General features: G+C 41.1%; 1 protein-coding gene across 7 annotated transcripts in view; it reads left to right on the top strand.

The window, feature by feature from the left end:
- Nucleotides 1–25,444, top strand: part of CUX1 (cut like homeobox 1) — a 271,777-nt gene that overhangs the window by 47,446 nt on the left and 198,887 nt on the right. For all 7 annotated transcript variants that reach the window (XM_027664422.1, XM_027664423.1, XM_027664418.1 and 4 more), the window contains exon 2: nucleotides 3,392–3,502. In XM_027664422.1, the coding sequence (XP_027520223.1) occupies nucleotides 3,392–3,502 (111 nt within the window). The remainder of the gene's footprint in view (nucleotides 1–3,391; nucleotides 3,503–25,444) is intronic.

Raw genomic sequence — 25,444 nt, 5'->3', positions numbered from 1 at the left:
GTTTTCTGGGGATTGCTTCTAATGACTCCCGCGCTCAAAAGCATAAGACTTTCTTCTCTCCTCTCCTCCCACTGCCTCCCTCCCACCCCCAATAAATTTGTTGAAATGGGTCAAAGCAGAAACCCTGGAGAGAGTTCTTTAGTTATCTCTGAACTGTCTCTGCCCTAAATCGATGGGACTTTGGGGCAGGGGAAGGATAATGGTCTTGCTTGTTCTCTCTCAAAATGCGCTCCAAGCAGTGACTCCCTTTCTGCAGGGGTGATTGAATGGGGGCTATTTTGGGCCAGAAACTTTATTAGCCACTGTTGAATCAGTGGAACTAAAGCTTCCAGGCTTTGAATCCTTTCTGTAGCCAGGTCACTGCTGCAACACCTTTGAGCCCTGGTTTCTCTTTGCTTTTCATTGGAACCTTTTTGATTTCAAAGGTGTGGAGAGTGATGCTGAGCCGTGGGTTCCTGGTTTTATTGCACTCTAAAGGACTCTCCAACGCACAGAATTACATCTCCTTTCACTTGATATCTACTTAGAGAGTGGTTGCAAGGCTTAGGAAGCCTGGATACCTCTGAGTGATACAAAGTGCTCAGGTTTGTAATACCAAATTTACTTCTGCTTGCTCCTTAATACGTGCTTGCTTGCAGAAATAATGCATTGGCCACGTTGAATTTTTACAAAAATTGGGCTATCTCATGAGATTAAGTTACAAAAGTATGAAAAATCTGCCATTAATGCTTGTGGTTTGTAACCCTGTGGCTGTTACTAGGTTTAAATAAATGAAACGTGCATTGTACACGGTTCAAATCAAGTAAGGAGGAAAAGATTAGTGATTTTCCAAATAGTTTTGATTTGGGGCTTATTAACTATGACACAGCTGGGAGATTTAATATCTTATTTTGCATCAGATCATGTATACAGTGTTGGATTTCTGCTGTCCCTCAGCTGGAATTTTATCTCACACTATCAGTTGCTCATCAGTTCTCGGCCAGACCTTGAGCTCGTGGGCTTCAGCCCCCAGTGTCAGAGACAGTTCAGTGCAGTTCTGTGCTGGCAGTTCTCCTTGGCAGTGTCTCTGCCTGATATGACACATAAGGAAATGTTTTGTGGTGAGAAATTATCAGACCTGTCCCAGAAGGAGTTCTGAAAGTTAATGGGAAGGCGCCCGGAGTGAGCGCGCTGTGGCACTGGGATCAGTCAAGCAGCGGGGATGAAGAAGTTGTTTTTCATTTGGTGCCTGACTCTTCTCTTCATTATAGCATGAAATAGGAAATATTATTTATTTTTTGATCAGTTCCTTTTCATTCCTGTCTCTAAACTTGGAAGCACAGGTCTTTAAAAGGCTCCTTTTCCATTGGTAGGGTTGGTTGCCAGCGCTCTGTATCGTGAACCGAAGCATTTGGTTCCTTGCTCTGCTGAAATTCCCTCTTGCTTCATGACTTGTGTTTTCTTTGCTTGGCTTCAAATGTGTGCTTCCTTTTTAAATATAGTTTTCCAAGTTTCTGGCCGTACCAGATTGTTTATATTTTTTAAAAGCCTTCTGCTTAGCCGTTATATTGCTCTTTATAGTTCTGCTTAACCACATTGGTTTCTGTTGCTCTTTTTTCTTGCATAAACTTAGCTGGGATGAATTTCAAATGTGGTTTATCCAACTGTTAAGTATTTCCCACTTTTCTGCAATAGATTTCACATATGTTACAGAATTCCAAACCAAGGTCTGGTGGACATATTGCCCTGTTTCTTTACTCAAAGTCAGATATGGAAGGTTTTTTAAGCATTTCAGTGACAATATTTAGGTCACTGGCTCCAGTATTGCTGCCTGGCTTCAAATCCACTTGTCATATTGAGCTTGTTTCCAAGGATTAAGATAACTGTGGTCCATATATTTATTAGGGGAAAAAAAAGATCTTAATTTTATGCTAATAAACCTAAAGAGAGAGGAGGGGAGATATCGATCCTTTTGAGTTGGAAACTATGGAAGGTTTGTTGTTTTCCCTCCAGAGTTCAAACTGTGGAGTCACATAAAACCCACGTCCATCCATCCAGTCATTTAAAGTTGCAGGATTTACCCATTAAAAAATGTATCTAATATTTGAAATTAGGCTTTTTCAGAGTATTTAGAAACCAGTAGCTGTATCTAGCATCAGTCAACAGCTTGAGCACCTATTTGGGATCTGGTCTCAAACATTAGAGGAGGTCCCAGGCCTGTGGGTTTGGTCCATTACAGGTGGAGTTACAAACAAATGCCAGAGGTGTGGCAGGTTTTTTGGTGGAGAATACTGGAGTTTTTGCGTGAAGGTTGGAGGCATTTTGGCAGAGGCATGAGTTGAAGATGGTCTTGCTGCAGTAAGTTCTTCTCACTTTTCATGAACTTCTTTCTCATAGCCGGGTTTTTCTCCTTTGGAATTAATAAGGGGGGAGAACAGTGCAAAATTCCTTTTATAAATTCTTGGTTTTCCAAGTGACTTGGGGAATGTTGTGCTTAGCTGAGTGGAGGGTTTTGCCTTTATTTTTTCATGTTACGTGGAAATACTGCAGACGAGGCATAAACTGCCACAGGAGATTGAGTATTGTTGGTTTGTGTGCTGATAAGTGACCCGTTCAATCTATTATGGTGACATTTGGAAGCACAGGACTGAGTGCAGAAACTGGGATGGGGATAACACTGGGAGGAAGCTGTGAAAAGATGGAGCCTGTGCTCCAGCCTGGTAGAAACTGCTGGAAGATATCTGGCATTCATCAGGTGCTTAAAAATGATATGTTTTGGAGAGGAAATGGAGGTCCCTGCTAATAATTTTAGAGGAATAGATTCCAATAATAGGAAAAGATAATTTTGTATTCAACTAAGGAACAACTTAAATGGAAAAGAGCACTGCAGTGGCAGTGTGGGATTATATATGGTATATTATAGGAAATTAAGAGTGACTGAAGCGTAACCAGTGTAAGGTTAACCAACATTGGAGTTAATAATATTTCTTTTTCATAGAGTAACTCAAAAAGGGGAAAACCAGTATCTTTAAAAAGCAGGCGGGTGAAAATAAAGCTGGTTTGAGTATGTCCATAATCTGTAATCTTCCCTGGATTTGGGAATTATTATTGGGATGTGTGTATTGCCACTGCTGCTGTCCTGTGTAATGTTGGGGTGAAGCCATGGATGCTTTTATGGAAAATGGTGATATTTTGGTTGCAGGATGGAATCAGGAAGGTTCTGGAGCTTCATTTGATGGTATTCAGGGGGTAAATTCCTGGCAGGTTGGTGCTTTGTCCTGTACTGCTCCATGGTCCGGCCGCCTCAGTATTCCCAATGTGTATGTGAGGGGTTTTTATTTCTGTGACAAACACAGCTCTGACTATATTTCCCTTTTTCTTTTTTTCTTGTTTCATGTTTTGTTTTTCTCAGAGAGAGCTCGATACCACAGCAACAATATTGGCAAACCGGCAAGATGAAAGTGAGCAGTCCAGGAAAAAACTTATCGAGCAAAGTCGTGAGTTCAAGAAAAACACTCCAGAGGTAAGAGGAGAAGCTGTTCCAGTTTCCTTCAGTAGCACATGATTTTAGGCCTGTGGAAGTGATGATTTTTTTCTTAATGGTTTATTTCTATGATTTACTTGTGCATATTGCCAAGTCCACCACCTTAACTAAGGCTGCTTGTCTTCGATGGCTTTCTCATCAGGCAGCTTTTGCTTTCTGTGAATAATGAAATATGGATCAATGCTTTTAGAGGAAGAATCAACACTGGCCTTCAAACAGGCTTGCTCTAAATTTTATAATAATGTAAACCTGGAGAATTGCAAGAAAGTTCTTCGCTAATCCAAACTCTCTGAGCTCTTGGATGTAGGAAGTGACATTTTGCTGCCTAAATAAATCTCTGTCAAGGGCGTAACTTCCACCATGCTCATTTTTCCATCAAAAATCAAATTAAGTTTCGCTGTTGATTTCACTGGAAATGCAACAAGGTCAGTGCTGAGCCAAACTGCCCTGGGAGGATGCACACAGAACACAGCAGGTGTGGTGTGAAAGGTGTAAAAGGGGCAGGGATTGATGCTGGGGAAACCTGGGAGAGGTGAACATCACCTGTGGGAAGCTGGGAGTGTTTAAACTCTTCCATGCCATGCAGGCAGTGCAGTGTGTGTGTGTACACCTGTGCATGGTTACACCCAAAATACAAATAATCTCATTTTGTTACCTCCTGAATGTGTGGCAATGTGTAGGCCTGGCTGGATCTTTTGTTTGTTTTGTGGTTTTTGGGTTTTTTTTCCCCCTGATGGTTGCCAGCAATCTGTTCATCCAGGAATGTTGTAGGGTTTCAAAGCCAGTTCCAGATAACTGAGATGCCAGTATTGGTTCCTTCCAAGTGCCTTCCTGGGAGGGAAGCAGCAGGCAGCTTTCCTAACCTTTATTCCTGATTCTCAGGGAGCAGATGCTGCTTTGCTTCCTGTTGGTGCAGGGGGAGAGATGCTGACCCCAGAGAGGGGAAGGGGAATGTTGGAGCAGGAGTGGCTTGTGGAGAAGGGGCGGTGTTTTATTGATGCCATGAGGAGGATTTGTGGGGCAGAAAGCAGTTCTCTTTGAAGAAGAGAAAATTTGGGAGACTGCAGCTTTGAAGGAACAGAACTTTATAAAAGGAGCAGAAGAATTTGAGGAGTGAATTCAGTAGCTGTGAGAGGGTGGGTTGATTCCCTTTGCAGGAGAGAGCAAACTCCTGGGAAGAGAAGGAGGAAGGAGAGAAGGGAAAGAATATGGATAGTATAGGAAACTGTACAAAATCTAGAAAATAAGCAGAATTCTGGGGCCACATTTTCAATTGTTTGCTAGAAGCTTAGATCATTCTACAACATTTGAGTTTCCTGCTGCCTTCTTTTTTTTTTCCTATAAGGAAAATGACAGGTTCCTCAAAATGTGGCTGTAGCTGCCAGCTCCTGGTTGAGAGCATGTTACACATGGATTGCAGGATGATTTCTTTTTTAGTTTTATTTTTATGGAGCAGAAAGTTACAGCGGGGAGAAACAAGCAAAAAAACCCCAACCAGCACTGCACTTTTTGTGAGAGCATCTTGGTAACTTGGGGAGAGGAATGTCCAGAGGAAAATTACATCCTCTGTGGAGTTACTTTAAGGGATACAGTGGGAGATGATATGCAGTTAGTTCTTTCCAGTAAGGAGGATGAGAAAGTTAAATCATTTGATGGGAGGGTTTTAAATATTATTTTACAAGAGATAATTCTGTAACCTCTTTTCTCTTCCAAAATACTACGTGGAAGGAGTTTCATTCATTCAAGGACTGCACTCAAAACAACAGCTCTGAACATCCCCGGTGTTGGGGAAATTGGGATCTCTGCTGGATTCTACATCCTCATCTTTTGTCCTACAAATCCTATGGAACCACATTCCTTAAAAGCTTGCATGGATTTTTTAGGTTCTTCCTTTCTCTGCCTTCTCTGCTGTGATGCTCTTTCTGCAGCTTTGTTTCTGAGCAGCAAGACAGTCCAGCTCCTCTTCTGCTTTCTCTGACCGAGTTAAAAAATGAAAACAGGATCAAAGAATTAGAAGAAAGTATCAGAACTGTAGGAATAGGCAGCTGTAGCACAATTTAGATGTGATTTTTGCTCCCAGAGGCATGGAGGGAGTAGCTCAGATGTGGAAGGTCTGATAGGGGCACCCTCTCTTGTCCAAGGGGTGTGGTAGGTGTGGGTGTCCAGAAATCCCTGCTGGAAAACTGCACTGGTATTTATTCCTCTTCACACAAAAGCCTAATTTTGTGTGCCTTCAGCTATTTTCTGAACTTCCAAATAGAAGGGAGGTCTGTGAACACCTCTCAATACTTAGTTTTGGAAGCCAGTTGAAAATGAGAAGGCAAGAGGAATAATTCCTTACCTTGATATTTTTCCCAAACGGCAACTTTGTCTGAAAACCTCCCCAGTAAGGAGAAACATCCTTGAGGTGGACAGAGAACACACAGTGAGTCACTGGCATTTCCAAACTGATACATTTATGTTCCTAAAACATCCAACGTGCTCTTTTTCATAACAAAAGAGTTCTGTAGTAGAAAACCAGCTTGCATGTGGAATGTTCTTCAGATAGATAAATAACCCAGTGTACAGCTTAACTTAAATTTCCACGATGAAGTAACAACTTTATTGGTATTTGAAAAAAAAAAAAGAAACAACCCCACAAAGATGGAATTGTTAAATGTAACAATCTGTTTCAGAATTCTACTTTCCATTTTCTGTTTCACTCTGCCTGCATCCCTGTCAGTGCAGCCCTGGGTTAGCCTGTACCAGCATCTCTTTTCCTCTGCTGTTGCCAATCTCACCATAAATCATGGGATGAGTGTCCATTGCCTTGACTTTCCTATCCACTGCTGCCTGGGATGTCCTCTAGACTTTCCATAATATCTCCTGTGTAGCAGAAAAGGATTCCAAAAATTACTGATGAAGTTGAGGATACTTCTGTTTCTTTTCACTTTAAAAATTGTGACGGATCTATTTGGGTCATTTCTGCCTTCCCTGCAAATTATCAAATTGCTGCAAAAGCAATACAATATTTTCATGTTTAGAGGAATGTCTCTAGGGCTTTTGGTATTTAAAAATGTTAAAATGCTATTTCTGTCTTGGCATACTGGGAGATGACTCTGGGAAGAAGTATCACATGTTTGGGAACCTTATGTGAACAGAAAAATTCAGTGGTGGTTGTTACGTGCAGAAACTTTTAGAAAGGGTTCTTAACCTGTTATAGCAAAAATACTTTTTACCTCCTCACACCTTTTAGGGGGTGAGAACCTGCTTCTCATAGCTCTTTTGGGGTATTTTCAGTCTCAGTTTGTTTCGCTCTGAGCAGCTCCTGTGGAAGGCTGAGGCTGGGCAGGAGATTACTTCAAACATCAATTTTACATGACTGTTACTTGGAAGACATCTCAAAATACATCATGTGAATTGCCAGCCTGCATCAGATGATTATGTTCTTATAGTGACAATTCCTGAACTGTTGTGACCAAGTGTGATATTTTTTGGGGTATTTTAACCTCTGTGGAATTCTTGGTTTAATTAATCCTGTCCTCATATGCCAGTTCTGATGTGAATGTTTGAAGGACTGTCTTTGAGAGTTGGTTTGTTTTTTTTTTAAATCTCTAAATAATTTCTGCTGAACAGGATAATAATTTTTGGCACAAAGTATAGGCAGTTCCTAATGCTGATAACTTCACCTTTTTTCTACCCAGATTCTTAGTTCAGTAACTACTTTTTGCTTAACTTTTTCTGTTTTCAACAGTGAAAAGCTTATCTGATACTTCCACTTTTAAGCCTGTTTAAGCTCTGGCTCTTCTCTGCTTTCCTCTGTGATTTGGGTCTGTCAGCCAGGTGATGTTGAGCTCTGTGGGTTGTTCCCAGGCTCACCTGGACCAGTGATTAAACTGAGCTCAAGACAAAAGACCAGCCAAGGAGGCCTGGGCCAGCTGCTCTTGGGCAATAAAATTAGCCACTAGTTTTCTAATTTGAGAGCAGATGTGAGGCACCTGCTTAAAGCCCAGATTTGGAGACGGGAGCCTCCCCTGGAACCCTGTCCCTGGTTTTTGTCCTGGTGATTCCTCACTGTTGTTACTCTTTGTGGTTTCTGGGTTGTAAAATATATTCAGCTGGTGAGATTGAGAAGGTCAAGATTGCCTTTAAAGGCCCAAATAGACACTGGAATTCTGTAAAGGAGGTTAAAGATTGGGTGGGCAGAGTTATGGAAGGACATGGGAGAACCTGTAAGCACAGTGTGTTCTCAAGTGAAGCGCTTTAAAATGCTTTGGAAAATGGAATATTAGAAGGTGCTAGAAAATAAAATGATATCTTAACACTGCTTGGGTGGAGGGGGCAGCCTGCTGACCTCAAATCCCTGGTTAATCTCCAATGAATGACATTTACCTGCCTGCATCAAACCTGGTTTTTCCATCAGTGCTTGTTACCCCAACTATGCCCATCACCCCCATCCTACTCTGTCATGACTCTCTCCCAAAGAGAAAGCAGGAAGCCTGTAAATTATTTTGTTAATGAAGTAATAGTTTTATTCATGATGTTACAGGGTGATGCATATCTTTAAGATCTGTAGGCGCTTTTTTTTTTTTTTTAGAAAAAATATTATTATAATTGCAAGTCATAGGGAACTAAAGGAAATTGAGACAGTCATTATGGAAGGGCTCCATTTTTTAAAAGGTAAAATTCTTAAATTCTTTGTTTCCATTGTTTCTGGAGTATTCTATTGAATTATCCAGTCTCTACAGCAAAAGATAATCAAATTAAGGGTAAAAAAAAAAATAATAAAATTTATTGCAGCTGCTTGAATTAGTTCTTGAAATGAGAGCGGGATCTTCCAAATTGTGGGTAGTAAATTGTGTTGATTCCTGATGACTTTGCATAGTCAACTTTGGTCTGGTCTGTGTGACAAAGTGAAAATAATAACAAAACCTACTGAAAACACACGATCTGTCTGTAGATAATTGATGTTCTCAGTGTCTGTGTACAGAGGGGTGAATATTGATTTGCTGCCATCTACAGCTGGGTTGTTCCACTCCTTTTATTGTTTTCTGGTTTTGTCTTTGTTTTTCTTTCCCCCCTCTTTTTTTCCTATTTCCCCTTTTCCCCCCTTTTCCTCTTTTTTCCCTTTTTCTCTTTTCCCTTTCTTTTCTCCTTTTCCCTTTCCTTCCCTCTTTTCTCTTTTTTTTTTTTTTTACTTTAGTTGAATACTTCTCCTTTAGGATAATGATATTTAGGTGCCATGTCCTCCCTTCCCATATTTTTATTTCCAAGAGGTTTGTTTGCCAGATAAGTGATGTTCATGAAAATTTGTGCTACGTGGGCTTGGTATTTCAAAACCTAAATGGAGAAGTACATTATTGTGATGTGTCTTTTTCAGAAAAGTAATAAAATCAAGCTCCATGTCTTTAAATGTGATCTAAATACCAGTCTTGTGGAGTCAAAGGGGTTAAATCAGGTCTGACCTCATCCTGGATGGCCCTTATTCGTGGTTCTCAATAATTTTGTTGTCATTATTTAATACATATTTGACTTCAGCATATTCTAATCGTTAATGGGAAACCCCTCAGTGTTTCTATGGTGTTCTTCTATATTATGGTCTCTTGCTGCCTTTTTATTGGAAGTAAGAGAACATTAAAACAATTCTAATACGCAGCTGTATTTTTCTAACACTCTCCCAAAACTGACCTCCATTGACCATTCCCACCACTCTAATCACTAGACTTTATTAGATTTTTTTGAAATAATTGTGTTTATCACTCAGTGCTTGCAGTGGTTCTTGCTGTAGCTCCAGGAGTGGGGGAGCGGCAGATCCACACCAGGATCAAACCTTACCCACACCTGGTGTTCCTGCCAAATTTGTCAGTGTGTTGTGAATATTCCCCCTACCCCCAAGCACTGGGGCAGTTTGGTGGTTGGATTGGCATCCCAGGTGCAGGAAATTGTCAGTTCTGGTTTGTTTTCCAAACCCAACCCTTTGGCTGTTCCCAGGGTGGGTGGGCAGCAGGTTCTTGGACTGCTGCAGAATCCGTGTCATTTATTGAGGGATAACAGGGCTTGAGAAGGTCCTTTTACCAAATGAGGCCATATTTGGGGGATTATTGCTCTGCAGGATTTCATGGATAACTGTGTAGCTGTACAACAGCAATTGTAAAGGTCTGAAATCCAGGGAAATAATTCCCTTGACCTGCAGGAGTCGTGATCATGTGTTGCGTGTTACTAGGCAGAGAAGTTTAATTTAAAGCATTTTTCTGAAACCACATGATCTAGACACTTTGAATTACTGTTTCTATCTCCATTTGCTTTCAAAATATCCCAAAATCAATTTTCTACAACACAATTTACCTCAAAAGTCTTTTTGTAAATCTGAAAATACACAGGCAATTACTTTATTCAAGAGTTCCAAAAACATTCAAGAGGGAGGCACATCTGATTCGACTGAACACGTTAGAGTAGTTGAAGAAATTAATTGCTCTGAAGTTACCTGCTCTTAGTAATTTAGATTTATTTCATTTAAGCATCTTTCTGGTTAAGCACACTCGACAATTGAAGAATGCACTTTTCTTCTAACAGCATCAGCTGCAGGTATTGGATTTCAGCAGTGCCAAGGGTGCTGTATTTTCCACTGCAGAAAAGGAGAAAATGGGGTATTTTGGGTATTACAGTGGTTTACAAAGGGACATACTTGTAAGCAAATATTTACAGGTTAATCTCTTGTTAAACCTTGGACTCTGCAGCGAATTTCTCCTGTCACTGAGACTGAAACAATGCAAAGCAAACAGTTTGTTTTTCTCCAGTTGGACTTGCCTTGGCTTGACCCTTGCAGGGCTGACCCACTTGGAAAGTGGCCAGAGTGGGCAGGGGAAGGTTGGGGGTGAGGACTGAAAGAGGAGAACGTTTTCAAGGCCAGAACTCCAAGGAAAAAAAATCTCACAGGGCGTTTGTCATCCTCCTACGGGATGGTTGTACTTCATGTAGCTGTGCATTAAGATATAATGTGATTTACTGAGTGCATTGACTGCTTTTTGAGGGAAAATATTGTCATTTATTTAGCTGAATTAGCTGAGATTTTTCTTACTGTGGTACCAACAATTACCAGCCATTCTCATAGTCTGTGTTAAATTACTTACAAAGGTAAATGTAAAACTTTTGAGTTTATTGTGGATCATTCCAGGACTGAGAGCTCTCAAAGCAAGGCTGAAGTTCAGTTCCTAAACTTGCCCCGAGCCATTTGAACTATAGTTTGACTTATTTTCAAGATTCAACTTATAAAAATAACAGGCCAGCAAGATCCCTGCTCTTCCTTCCTGTGTGTATTTACCGAAAGAAGAAATAATTAAACATCTTCAATTAGTATTTTTCCTTTTTTTTGCTTTGTGAACAAATGTGCTGTAAAACCCTGGGTTCATCTGCTGGACCACCTCAAAGGCATTCAGGTGTAATTAAAGGAACATGTTGTTCTCATTAAAATTATTATGTTGTCATGAATAACTCTTTTAATAGTAGTTGCCAGTTACGAGAGATTCTTGTCGTGGCTCTGACAGTGGATAAGTGAATAGTTGGATCTGCTTGAAAGAGGAGCAGAAACTATTAATATGTTGAGTAAAAATACTCACAGACCAAATGCCTGGGTTATAAATGATAGATGTAAGCTTTTACATTAAAAAAACCCACCCAAATACCCCAACTTTCTGCAGGGCTCCTCTGTTATGGTCACCTTTGATGAAATCTTTGTTTGCAGGGGGGGAGAAAGGTTTTTAAAATGCTCTTAAAACCTATTTTCTTCCAGGAATTTTTAGTATGTTTTGCTTGCTTGAAACAAAAAAAATGCTTCCTGGTAACGATTTTAAAGTAAATTAAATGACAGATGAGAATTAGAGCAGTTGAGAGTCATTTTTATTTTGGAATTCTTTTTGCATTAACACATCTGCAGTGTTGATGAATATATGGAAAAATGAAATTGTGCTTCTATCCTGCCATGTCTCCAGTGTGACAATAAATCACCTTTTTTTCCTTTTAAAATGTCTGGCCCTGTAATTTATGTTTGCATAACCCATTACTAAATTCATAGTAGGTGTTTTAGTTGGCAGGCACAATTCCAGGGATTCAGAGGACCTATTTTAATACTGAGCTTTTGTTACTGTTCATAATTATGTGTAGAAATATATGTATTTTCTTAATTATAAAAAACTAGCTTGACTGAGCTTTGGATCTCCTCTTACTTCCTCCACACAAACAGTGCTTTGAAGCTTCGAAAGAATTAGTGCCTTTTAGACTTGAAAAAAAAAAAAAAAAGAAATGGATTTACCAGGTTGAGGGGTGGGGTTTTTTTCCCATTTTTGAAAAAAACAAAACACCAAAAGAAGTAATAAAGTACAAAAAGCAAAGTTGTGATACATCCCTGGTGCTGTTTAGAATTTTTGAGGATTCTGTTTTATTTTATAGTCCAGTTGTAAATATTTAGGGCAGCATCAAGACAGTATGCAAATAAAAGAAGTTTTATTAATAACCATTATCTGGCCTCTGGTAATAAATATGTATGACTCACATAGGAATAAACCCACCCAATAAATATAAAAGCCATACAAAACCATTAACAATTTTTAATGGACTTGCAGATGGAATAATTTAATGCAAGTGTAGTTACTCAGGTTCCAGATCCTGTAACTATTTCTCATCTGCTTGAAAGCTTTCATCTGAAATACATTGCCACCATTCAGGGTTCCACCTTGTCTCTGCTTAAAACCATAAAACTGTGGTTTCACAATTTTTGAAGCACTAATGCTTATTTATGGCCGCAGTTCTGCACTTTTTAAGTACAGAGGTGGTTATTTATCTGTTGAACATACACTGGCTTTTTTTTGAAAGGGAGTTTTTGTCGGAAGCAGCAGCTCTAGGCCAGTGTTCAGCAGGAAGGATGGGGCTGAGTGATCCCTGGAGTTGGGAATGAGCTTCACGTGTTCACTGTGCTGCTCTCAGGGGTTACCCTGACACAGGGCTTATTTACCAGTGTCTGCAGCAAAGTGTACAGTCCTGTGTGTTTGGACATCAGTTCATTGATTATTGTTACCCAGGGACCTTGAGGTTGTTGTTTCCCCATCCCTGGAAGTGTCTAAGGCCGGGTTGGACGGGGCTTGGAACAACCTGATCTAGTGGAAGGTGTCCCTGCCCATGGCAGGGGGTGGAATTAGATGATCTTTAAGGTCCCTTCCAACCCAAACCATCCTGTGATTCCATGATTATTACTTATTAAGATTGAAGCTGTTAAGGACCTGGGTGTGAGGCCCCAGAATGGTTTTGTGTCTTTTCTTGTAGTTCTCTAAAACGGGGAAAGCAATGAAAAATGTCACCTGTTCAGTTCAGAAACAGAAGCCATCTGGTTTGTGGGATTGGATGAGGCAGGTACAGCATCATCACGTCTCATAAAAAGCCTGTGCTGTGGTTTTCTGTATGTTTTGTTTCCTACTGGGTAAATCACAATAATTTAAAGTGTTGTGAAGTGTTTGTCGGTTTGTCCAAGGGAAGGGAGGGACATCAAGGACCTTTTCGTAACATATCACAAAAGAAACTCGTGTGTCTGGGGTGAATGCTGATAGATGAGCTGCTCTGTTGGGAGAGGCACTTGTAAACATTCTGGAGTTTTAAAGCTCATTTTAATCCGAAGCTTTCATTTAGTGCTGGGAGTGCTTTTAAAAATGCCTGAATGTGTTAAGACTTCTCAGTCCTGTTTGTCAGAAGTGATTTGAGCACTGAAGAGCTGAACTCTTAAGCACTTTCAGTGCACTTTAGGGCATGTCTACACCTGCAGTGGAGCTTTGCTAAGGCTGCTGGAATGACCACGGGTTTCAAATGCAGCTTTAATGCGTTCCTTGGCTGGCGGGAGCGAGCGGTGCCTTTCAAGCTGCCTGGGCCTGGCTCCGGGGACTGTGCTGTGCCACCAGTTCCAAATGCCAAATCTCCCAAGCCTTAATCAGGCAAATTAACCTGTTGCTGATTATCCCCTGCGCCCTTAAGTCCTGCTGATGGGCAGCTGAAGAACTGGAATGGGTAAAATAAGCAGCACTCGGTTTGCGGTGAAAACAAGAAGCCAGAGGTGGGTTTGGGGCTCCAGTCACCTGCAGCACCTTGGCAGGAGCCAGGTTAGTGTCACCTCGGTGCTGTCAGAATGCCAGAATCACTTGACTATCTGGAAACTCTATCCTTTGCTCCCTGGGAAACTCTACCCTTTGCTCCCTGGGAAACTCTACCCACTGCTCCCTGCACAAGCTTTTCAGAGCTTCCCTGGGCTGGGCAGTGCTCAGCTGGAGGAACTGGGGTCAGACCTGCAGATCCACTCTTGCTTTGTAGCAAAAATCAGCCAAGCAGTTGGTTCCAGTGAGTGACTGAAGGTGTCGGTGACGGGCAGCGTGTGGGGGGGATGGAAGAAAATCACTCGGGTTCTTGAAATGCATTTCACTTCCACATTAGAGATACAGGCAAAATACATTTCTAGCTTAAAAGGAAGAACTGACAACAGCAAGAGTTAATCCTGTTAATCTCCCTGCAGTTCTGTCCCTCTTGTGACCTCTGTGGGGATGTTTTACCTGTGAGCAAGGCCCATCCCCAGCCTGAGTGCAGACAGGACAGGAAGGGTTGTTGATGAGAACAGTCATCTTATCAATCATGTGAATGCTGAAACTCAGCTTAAAATCAGGAGTTGGACGTGGGCACAGCCGGGCAGTGCTCCCTGTGTGTGATACACCTTTGAACCCTGGCATCTTACTGCAAAGTAAGTGGTACTGCCTACAGGGCACTTGGTTCATCCATGCAGCTGAAATAAGGGCAGCAATAAAGGAAATGAAGTGCTGCTTTGTTAGGAGAGGGAAGATATTATTAGTCTAATAAAACTTTCAAACAAAATCAGGTACCTGGTTGAAGTAGTTCTTCAGTTAATGCTTGGAAAAGCAATAAGTTTAAAATGTTCCTTCAGTCAGTCACAGGAAAAGGCATATATTAAGCTCACCTGTTGAGAGGATTATCTCTGCTAAACACACTCATTTTACTTGAGACCAAAATAGATCCTTAAAAAATTAATACTGAAATAGGTTTACGGGCGATGGAGAGATTTCCTTCAGACCTGTTTTGTGGTGTGCTCATCTGCTTTTTCAGGAATTTTAAGCATTGAAGGAATGAAGTCAAAGCTGCTGCTTGTCTTTGAAACGGATGCCTTTTTGATAAGCCTCTGATCTCTGTACCAGGAGTTGTAGTAGCAGATTCAAACACTGATTGTAAAATTGGGAGACTTAAAAATGTAGCCACGACAGACAGCTTCAAACACTCTGTCTCTCTGTCAGATTCAATGCACAGGACATTGCCAGGAGTTAAAACGATGCAAAATTAAAGTAGCCTACTAAATTTACCTGCCATGGAGAATCCACAAAAGAGCTGCCACTTCTAATCCTCCGATTCGTTTCAAATTATTATTTTTTTTCAAATTGGACTCCCTGATCTCTTCAGCTCAAGCTGTTGTACAGATTTGAAAAGCTGTCTCTTCTTGTCAGATCACTGGTTTAATAATAATAATATCTTAACGTTTGTATAGTCCTTTTCATCCCACAGCTTCCCAAAGTGCTTTACAAGCTTTATATGTACAAAATCGTGCAACCACCTCTTGGGTGGCTGGTGCCCATCAGCTGGGGAAGTGTCTGGCAGCTTGTTACCCTCGCCTTCCTCGCTCACTTGAAAGCATCAGGGAAGAGTAAAAGACATGGAGATGATCCTGGTTCATCCCAAGTGGATTGGGCCTTCATCTCCTGCACCTGGGAGATAGAACCGGTGCTGGATGTTCTGTCCACCCCAAAAACTGGGGGCACAGTAAAGAAAAACCATCTCCGCGGTTTTGCAACCCCAGTGTTAATTTATTTTGTGGTGATTTTGTTTTTATTTCAGTGTACTCACAGTCCGAAAAAATCCCTCAGTCTCTGGAATTTGGGGGAGCACGGGGAGTAACTTTGCATGAGTCCTTTCAAAAATGCACATGGAAAAGTGCAGGTACCTTGAATACAAAGCAGTTATTTAAATTTAAAAAAAAAAAAGGTCCAAACCTCTATCCAGATGTTCTTACTCATCTGTTTTTATTGGAGACCAATGGAGAGCTGTTCTGACCTGTCAGCAAGTTCATTCCACGGTTCCTTTAAACCTCCAGGACCTGGGGCTGATGGTGCAGAACAGGGTTTTGTCAAATTAGTTCTAACTCCTGAGGTGATGATTCCTGGGAGAAGAGAGGCACTGGAGTGGATGTGGCTGCTCATTGGTGAAGGAGGCACAAAACGAGGGGAGTCACTCTGCACTGAACTTGGAAGGGAAAAAGGGCAGGAACACACTGATGGAGGTTTAGACACCAATAATATAATGAGCCCAGTTTTCTGTCATGATTATCTTGCTTGTTTTTTTATTTCTGTTAGTACTTTGTTTGGCTTCAAGTGTGCCCCTTCCAAGATTGCTGATGCTGAAAGGCAGCTATGTTAAAAAAATCAGGGAAAACTAGACTTAAGAGCCGCTGACACATCTGCAGAACATCCTGCTGGGCTGTGCTCATCTGAATTTGGATCATGTCCAACCTCATAACTTTTTAAAGTTATCCTGAATTCTGTGTTCTAGATACCATTAGAGACCGTTTACTGTGTCCAGAATGACTTCAAATCGTCTTGCCTTCTTCCTTACCCACCGCTTAGGGGTGGAGGGGATGCTAAAGAGGAAGGCTTGTCTTCTGCCTGGAGGGAAGGGATTTTACTTCAATGGTTTAGAGCCAGGAAGAGGGAAAGACGGAGGCCCAGACGTGGTCTCAGAGGCCTTAAAAATGTGGAAAAAAAGAAAGTGTACATCCATAGACACTAATGCTAATGGACACTTATCCTGTCTCTGGCTGTAAATTATTGAGATCCTGCTTCTATCTGGTAATGCAACTTAATCAGAATCGGTTTTACTGCTCTGACCCCATAGGGAACCTTCTGATTTCATTTTATTTTACATTTTGTCTAGTCACTGTACTAGGAAGCTTTGTATCCGGTCTCCTGGTGACATTTTGAAGGGATATGCCGTTGTATTTACCTAAAAAAAAAACTAGTAACAGAAGGCTGCAGTTCAAGACTAGGTTTTTTGCTGCAGTCCTTCAGTTGATGGTCAGTTGAGAGGACACAACATATCCAGCAGTTTGCAGTCCTGCTCTGTGTTCAGGACTGGAGTGATTAAAAGCATCCCTGTGCCGTGATTTCCCAAACAGAATTCCTGAGGGCAACCTGCTGCTGGGGGCTGTCCTGTGCAGAGAACCTCTCTCTACAACTGCTGCATCTTGCACCCTTTTCAAGTTACACCTTCTGCTCTTCTCTCCCAAAATACGAGGCCTGTGACGTTGCACGTTCCCTCCTCGCAGCCTCAGCACTGGGGTTGGATTTTTTTCAGCCTCTCCACGTGCAACAGCAGCTTTGTAGGCAGGAGGAGAGCTGGAAATCAGCTCTACAGTTGCTTTACACACGTGCATGGAAGATGAAGGTCAGTTATTGAGTCTGTCCAAGTGCTTTATGGTGGCACAGCATTTTAGAGCTTTTTTAGAGGTTTTTCCCAGGGCCGTGCCGTGTGGCAGAACATGAGAGCTCATCTTACCCATCTGAATGCTGCCTCTGCCAGCAGGAGGTGGCACTTGAGCCATCTTCTGTTCCTCCATTAGGGACAGTCACTAATTTTGTGCTGTGCCAGCTTGAGCAGAACTTTTACCTTGACACAACATGGGTGACAGGGGGAGGTGTTTCCACGTGGAGGCTGAAGGGTTGATGCTGCTGCAGGTCGACAACCTTTCTGCTTCTGAAGTAAAGGACACAGTGTCTGTGTGTAGTTTCCAAGGAGATCATTCCATGGTCATGTTTAAATTCAGTGTTGGCAGGAGCTGGTGTGCTCCATGCCAGTGGTGATGCCCGAGAAGATGGGCACCGAGGTGTGTCCATCACCCACCCTGCCCATGAGGCGAGCTGGGCTCCTACACCCTTCAGTTCAGTAACTACCATATTTTTATTCTCTTGGCCTAGTCTGCAGGTTTCTTGAAGGGATTACACTCCCAAGCCTGGGATTTAAAGCTGGGTTTAATGAGTTTGATGAGCCTGTGTAGCAGACTTGCACAGAAGCCTGTCTGCCTAAATAGCATTTTTAATAGCGATTCCCCCTGCTCGGGAGATTAGCAAGATTAGTGCACTCAGGGCTTCTTCCCCATGGATGGTGGCACAGAAAGACGAGCTCTACTGAGCAATAATAGTGTTTGCCAAAAAATGAGTATCTTTAGACTTTAAATTGTGGTCCTCTAGTGTTAGAGCTCCCTGTTCTTGGTCAGCACTGAGTGTGAAGAGTTGAGTGTGGAAGTGCTGTTGGATGCTCAGCTGCATCTCTACAGGCTTTTACCCTCACTGTTGTGGAGGTTACTGATCTCCCAGAAATGATAATTTGCTCTAAAAACCCCCAAACCCGGCTTTCAAGATTGCTTATTAAAAAAAATAATCTGAGCATTTATAGTTTACTTTAATTTCTGTTGAAATTCTTTAAGTGTGAGCTGACAGAAAGGCACTCAGGTGCCCTGTCTGTGTATATTTGTATATATATATATATATTTATGTACATGTACACAAATAAAAGTTGTTCTACTTGGAGATTAAACTGGTAATGGTGTTTTTAGAGCAAGTGGGCTATGATATTTCTCCAATAGACTTGCTTTTCCAGTGAATTCTGTGTCTCAACAATAGTGTTAGCACATTTTCAGGGGTGTAACAATAGTGTTAGCACATTTTAGACATGTAAATAAGTCTTAGAAAATGGCATCTGATAAGGACTGTTTTGTGTGAGCAGTAACTGGGTAAAATAAGTAAGGGTAGATGGTATGTTTTGTAGGGTATTGACTCTTAAAACCTGTTGTGGTCCAAAACATGGTTTCTCCATTCCTCTTTTTTTTTGTTTTTTGATAAAAGACAAAAGATACATGTTTTGCTTATGAGCTTTTGAGATATCAGAAGTGTTCTGGGGAGGCAGGTTAGTTGGCAGAGTGTGTGTTGGCTGAACTGCTGTTCAGAAACAAAAGCAGCTTTTTTGGGGGGTTGTGAGGATTTTGATAAATCTGATCACACACTCATTTTTGCGACCTTTAAACAGGGATTGTCTAATCACAAACTTAAGGATGAAAAACTTGGATAACTTTTCCAAAAGTCCCTCTTGCTACTGCAATGATCTCACTAAGTTCTTAGGCACATTCACTTTCTTTTTTGTTTTAGATAACACAGGTGAGAGAGGGTGTTGGTATTTTGGGGGGTTCACTGTCTGTTGTCTGCACTTATTGCTATAAATTACACAATCCTTTTAGGAGGTAACCTTTTAAAATACACCACAAATTCATACCTGTACATACGACCCTGTAGAATGAGAAGAACTTGAAAAAATATAAGATAAAATTTAAACACTTACAAATTGCCTACTCTCAGTAATAGTCCTTTAGTGGTTTGTGTTATTTTCAGTTCTATAAAAGAGGGTGAAAAAGTGGGGATTTTCCCTTGTTGATACCAATAAATGAGAAATGCTTAGATATGGCATCATCTGCAGCATTTAAGGATAAGCTGATACTTAAGTACTCAGAGCATCTCCAGCTTTCTTTCTCCTTTCACTGAAGGAAGAGAACAAGGCTCACAAGTCCTGACTTGCTGCTGCCAAATAGGAAAGTCTATAATTGAAACTTTGGCATTAACTGCATGTCCCTTTCATAAGTATTTGGTTTTTACCTTGCAGGATTAAAAAAAAAAAATAAAAAAATTGGAAGTGAAATAACCATCAGGTGTAAATGATGTTATAGAAAATCTTATTGCCAAATCTCTGCTGTTTTTTTATTGAAATGAATAATTTAATTTTACCAATGTCCTGGCTGTTTCTTGCTCTTGGAGTAGGAAAATTGGCAATTAGTATTCCAATAACAGAGTCTTGTGGAAAGATTTGCCTGTTGTTAGATATGTTATAATTTATATATTATATAAACCTTAGTGTGTTCTACGCTGTAATATTGTTCCATCTGATCTTTTAAAAATCTCTACCAGGAATCAGAATTTAATATTGGAATTGAGGTTCAGAACATCCAACAGCTACATTTGTTGGCTGCAGAAGATAATGAAGGGATCACCAGTAAATATGTTGTGCTTGAAAACATCCTGGGGTTTAATTCAATCATTAAAGACCCTTGGACACAACATTGAAGTGTCTATTAGTAAAACTTGCACGTTTTCCCCTGTGTTGACAGTTTCTAAAAGCTGAAATGTCAGTGAAACACGGGGTCCAAATGGCAAGGAGATGTATTTGTAGCTACTCCCCTTCTTATTTAGGAATAAAACCCATGTTTGTAGTATGGATTTTATCCAGCGATGTGCAGTCACTGTGGTGCCAACAGCAGAATGGTATTTATTTAATGAAAGACTGAGTAAAAAAAGAACTTTGGTGTTTGGTCTCCAGTGCAGTCACTTTATGAGCTTCACATTCTGGAGGCAAAAGGAGAGAAAGGTATTTGAGTCGATGAAATAGAACTGTTTCTGAGAATTCTGGTGACTTTTCTTGACCTTAATATCAGTGGGTGGGTTAAAAAGAAAAAAAGAAAAGATGATTAGCAGATAAAAATAATGAAATTTATCTTTTTAAAAACAGGGTCTTGCAGGTTGGGGTTTTTAGTTGGAGACTTTCCAAAGCTGGATGACTAAGTAAGAAAAGACAACTCCCAAAGCTACTGGGTGGAGTTCCTAGACTGGTACCAGCAAATTCCCAGAAATAAAAACAATTGGTCTTTAATTGGAATTCTTTAACCCAAAGATTATTCACCTATCAATACTCTAAAAATATCTTAAATAGCTTCCCAGAATTCTTATGAAAAGTAGTTGTTTGAACTGGGGCAAGTATATTATGCTCCTGCAGTGATGGTAGATGTGCCATAGGATGCTTTTATATGTTTCTTTTAGTATTTAAGAGCAAAAAAGGGAGAAAATTAAATGAGGAGTAGTACAACATGGACTGCTTCTTTCAAGGGAAGACTGAGAAAAGCCAATCTAAATATTTAATTTTTTTTTGTGGGAAAGTGTGTATTTTCCTAATACTTTCCTTTTTTTTTTTTTTTTTTGGTATTTCTGCTCAGTGTAAAAAGTGCATTTTGTGTCATATTGAAACAACAAACTGCCACGTTTTTCAGTATGAGTAGCTTGACTTTTCCCAGTAACTCCTGGGGAGTGTTGTGTGTTCTGCTGAAGTGGGGGGTGGATGCCAAATTTTTATGTACAACGTGATGCAGTGAGTGTGTATGAAGGAGAAGCAGCAGTGTAGGTATTGCTTTAATATTTGTAAAATGCTTTGGAGATAAACACTTCCCAGATAGAACAGGTTGTTGGAGAAGTGTGGTCTTGCCACCAGTAAATCTAAATGCTTTTAAAATTTCACCTGCACCTTTCTATTGTGTTTCTCATGCATGAGCTAATTAGGAGGTGGTTCATGGGAAAGCTGATGAGAACAGTAAAAATCACATTGTTCTCCTCAAAACCTCAGTTACTTTCTGCAGAACTTGGAGTTTGCCAAAAATACTAAGTTTAGAAATCCTTTTCAATGTGAAAAACATCTTAGTTACTTTGAGGAAACTTCCTAGTCATATAAATTCGGTATTTTGTTGTACAAAATTTACTGGTTTGTTGTTTGCTTTGCATTTACTGTTTAAGTTTTTATATTAAAGGTGGATGTTAGGTTCTTACCCACTCACCTTGATTTGTTTCAAGTCTATCTTCAAATACTTGCTGCCCCATATCCTTTGGCACCCTCTTTTGGAGAAAGAAATCACTGAATCTGTGTCCTGAAAGCCTTGTTTGGACTTCCAGGAAAAATTCTTCTCCTGGGACTTCTGAACACTGTGAACACTTCGTGTTTATTCTGGTGCTTAGGTCGGACCTGGACAGGAAACCAAGCCAGAGGCTGGAATTCCCAAAGAAACATCCCTGTCAGTGGCAAGGAGAAATGTTTAGCAGGAGCTGGAGCTTTGTGGTTATTGAGCAGGGGGATGAGATGGCAGTGGGATCAACAGGGAACTTTCCACGTGGAAGATTTCCACGGGACGCTTCTGTGCCGGGGAGGCGTCTGCCAGGCATGGCAGCAAAATATTGCATTATGTTGAAAGCATTGTCTGTGTTTACTGTCTTAACAGAATTATTATAAGCTAAAATTTCACATGTTTAGTTCTGGCCTCTGGCACTTGGAAAGACAAGTAGTGGCTCTCGGTCCAACTTGTGTGGAGGCGCCTTTTGTTCCACTCTTTTTCGTTGCTTCGGGAGCAGCGAAAGCGTCAAACGGGGCCTTCTGAGAACCCGTCTGCGAGTGGCTGGCGTTGCAGATATAGGCTGTAAAATGCCTGTGGGATAAAGCTTCCATTTTTATTTGCTGACCATCAAGTGGTAATTAACCCTTAACCTGGAAGGGACTGGAGCTCCGTGCGTTATCGATCCGGCTGCGGCGCCGAGCACTGTGTAACCCAGCGGCGCTTCAGAAGGCAGGGGTTTCATGGACAAGGACGTGTGGTGTTCCATGGCTTGCAGGATGAGATAACACCTTCTCTCTTAGGAATGGTGAGCGAGATTGGAGGAGTGTTTTGGGTACCAAATGGACACAGAAGATCTGTTTCTCAGGGAAGTGGAGCCTTTCCTCTTGGCCTGAACTCTCCTCACTTGGCCATCTCTTCCCTCAACTCTGGTGTCATGGTTATGACTAATCAGATTAGTATCATCATGAGTCTCCTATGGGTCTGTCTCTTACCAGAGATTTAACAGCTCAGGCTTTTTTCTCTTTTTTCTTTTTTTTTTTTTTTTTTTTTTTTGGCAAGATTAACAGTGGTGTTTTCTTTCCGTGGAGATGGTTAAAATTTCAGTATTTTTTCTGTCAGGTCGATAGTCTGAGTAATTTTGGTGGCTTATTTACAGAAGAAGTTAGTTTATATGCTCCAGCTTGTACTTATTCTGCCTGGTTCTCTTAAATCCATGTAAAATAGCACAGTAGAAGTGCACAGTGGAGAAAAAGCTGGAAAGACAAAGCTCTGGGTAGAATCTCTGTGCTAGTTTAAGCAGATCCAGCTGCAGTGCTGCTGAAGGAGATGGTCTCATCCTGCACTGCCCACGTGTTATTAGCCCCTTCCTTGCAGATAGTTTTTAATTGATTCAATTTTATATCTGTTTTTGCTTAGAAGTTAGTTATTTATTTAAAGGCTGGCAAACCCATTAGTGATCCTTATGTGGCATTATTTGCACGTGCTTGTGTAACATATTTCTGAAGACTTGGATCTTGCAGGATAAAACTCCCTATAAAAGTTTAACAAAAGCACTTTGAGTAGAGTTCCTGTGATGGTTTCTCCCCTTGTCAAAGAGCACAGTCAGTCTGTTGTCCCTTCCTTTTTTTTTTTGTTATCCCTTCCTCTCACCTGGAGAGGCTGATTCTCTGTGGGTTGCACTGAAAAACCCAGAAAAGCTCAAAGCTTCTCCTTTCCCCTGATTTGACCCCAACTACAGAAAGTTGCCTGAAGTTCTTGCTTTTCTCATTGACTGAAGTGAGCAGGTCCCAACAGGACTCCTCAATTTCCCCAACTGCCTCGTGCTGGGTTTGCTCCATCTTATCGTGTGCGAGCCTGTCGTTGCCCTCCAAGCTGGAAGTGCAGTATTCCCCAAGCACAGGTATTTGGGAAAGTTTCTCATAAAAGAACTGTCTTGAAGTGCCAGTTGATCAAACCAGGCTTTTCATGGGAAGATGTTTTGATAAAAGTTTTAACTGGGAATGGTTGCACCCAGACAGCTCATCCCACAGTCAGGCAAATTACCTGAGATGAGGTCTGGGTTGAGGATCTGAATGTTTGGCTGTAACGGGGGATTTGGGTCAGGATCCCTTTGCTGAAGTGATTCTACGGAATTAAACCAGAGCTGTCCCTGCCCTGCATGAAGGGTTTAACACTGATCTACTGAGGCAGTTTCCATTGTGAAAGTTTTTCCACTTGCAGTGCAAGGAGAGGTTATGGCTTTAAGGTGAATGGCCTCTTCTCCTGAATATGTTGTAAAGACTTTTTTTGGTTTTTTTCAGAAAGGATTTGTGATTAAGGCCATCCCTTTTGGTTTGTGGCAGTGACAAAACAGCCATTAGCTTTCACCTCTCCATCCTTGTACTTTACCCAGTTTTGGATGGCTGGGGAGAGGGTTGACCATTTCCTTTTTTTTTTATTTTTTCCTTTTTAATAAAGTTTTGTGGGAAGAAGGAACTGCCACCCATCTCTGCCCCATTGCTGCAGTAATGCTTTGCAGGAAACATGGGATATGTACAAGTGGTACCTGATGGTCTCTTCTTGCCCTCTGTCCCTGGCAAACACCACAGAGGGATGTGTTTGAGGGTCCTGGCCCCCCCACCTTGTCTGGGATTCGTGGAGCAGGTACCCTGCATGCAGAATCTTTTGAATCAAAGAACAGGAACAAAGATGAAGAAATTCCACAGCAATTAACTTGTTGTGCAATATTTAAATTATTTTTAATCATAGTTTTACCTGAAATTATAATTTAAGATATATCATGTAATCACTAGTAATACAAAATGAAAATGGAAAGGGCATGTTCTTTCTTCTGAACGTTCTCCATGTAATAATCAGCTAATAACTCTGTCTGCTTTAATTCAAAAGTTCCACTTGCTCAGTTTTTTAAGTTGGCAGGCTGCTTTTTAATTCTTCTCTTCTAATTTGTTGTAACATGTATGAAGTGCATGGGTTAATTTGAGTAAATACAGTGAAGTTAATCAAAGGAAATGATTACAGAAGGAACCCAAGAGGGGGAGCAAGGTATTGCATTGTGTAGTTCTGCCAAATTAATTAAATACTACTAGTTAAAGGTTAGTGATAAGAATCTTGTTGGCTTTGGGACACAAGTGGCATTTTTTAATGGCTGAAACCATGACCCTTTGGTCGAAGGGGTTCCTTTTGTTTCCACGTAACAGGTTGTGTATCCTTGTCAATCCTACCCCGAATTTCCACATGGATTTCCCTTAAGGGGCTGAGCAGGAGGGTTCTCTTGCCTCTCACATAATTCAGGGTTTCTCCACCGGAGGCCTCAGAGCCCGTGGTGTCTCTGCGTCACCGCCAAGTGTCCCCGCTCCCTCCAGAACTATAATTAACTCACAAGGCTCTAGTCAGGATCCGGCAAAGTGCCAGGAAATCAACCCCAATTACTATATTCACGTTGTCACTAATGCCCACTTCACAGTTCCTACTAATTTGAAATGGCAAGTCCCAACTTTCCATAGCAAAATCACCAGTTTTTTGCGCCGTTCTTCTGTTTCCTGCTCCGCGTTCCGTCGCTCCGGCTCCGTGGAGCTGCTGTTGTAGAGGGAGTTATGGATCGCCTCAGAAAATTCCCATCGGATAGCTGTGGTGGTACAATATAAGTAGGGCAGATCCAGAGTTGAACAGCTTGTTTTTAATACAGTTTAACACAGGTCAGAGTGGGGCAAAACCCAGGAAGATGGTATTTAGATTGATCACTTAAAAGAAGATTCTTGTTGGGGGAGTCAGGTCAGTGCTGCAACTAAAAATACCATCAGAAACCTGACTTTTTCTTCTTTTCCATCACTTGGCATGTATGACCTTTCAGACTGTTGCATTTGCTGTCCTGTCAATACCTAGTTTTGTATTTAATGAATTAATTTCCTTTGTTTTTGTTTTTTTGGCTTCTCTCGGACAAGTTTTCTCAGACATTGCATAACCAAATTCAAACGTTTCAGGGAGTCAGGACAAGAAATGATTGAGTGAATCTACATGACAGAATAGTGCATTTCAAAGTGTTTTTCTTCAGTGTTGTGGTGTGGGGGCAGAGGCATAACCCTGTGTAACCTCCAGCATTTTCC

The sequence above is a fragment of the Corapipo altera genome, unplaced genomic scaffold (assembly GCF_003945725.1).
Source record: "Corapipo altera isolate COAL_440 unplaced genomic scaffold, ASM394572v1 181b, whole genome shotgun sequence".
Classification (NCBI taxonomy): domain Eukaryota; kingdom Metazoa; phylum Chordata; class Aves; order Passeriformes; family Pipridae; genus Corapipo; species Corapipo altera.
The sequence above is the reverse complement of the archived record's forward strand: the minus strand, read 5'-3'. Positions and strand labels throughout refer to the sequence as shown.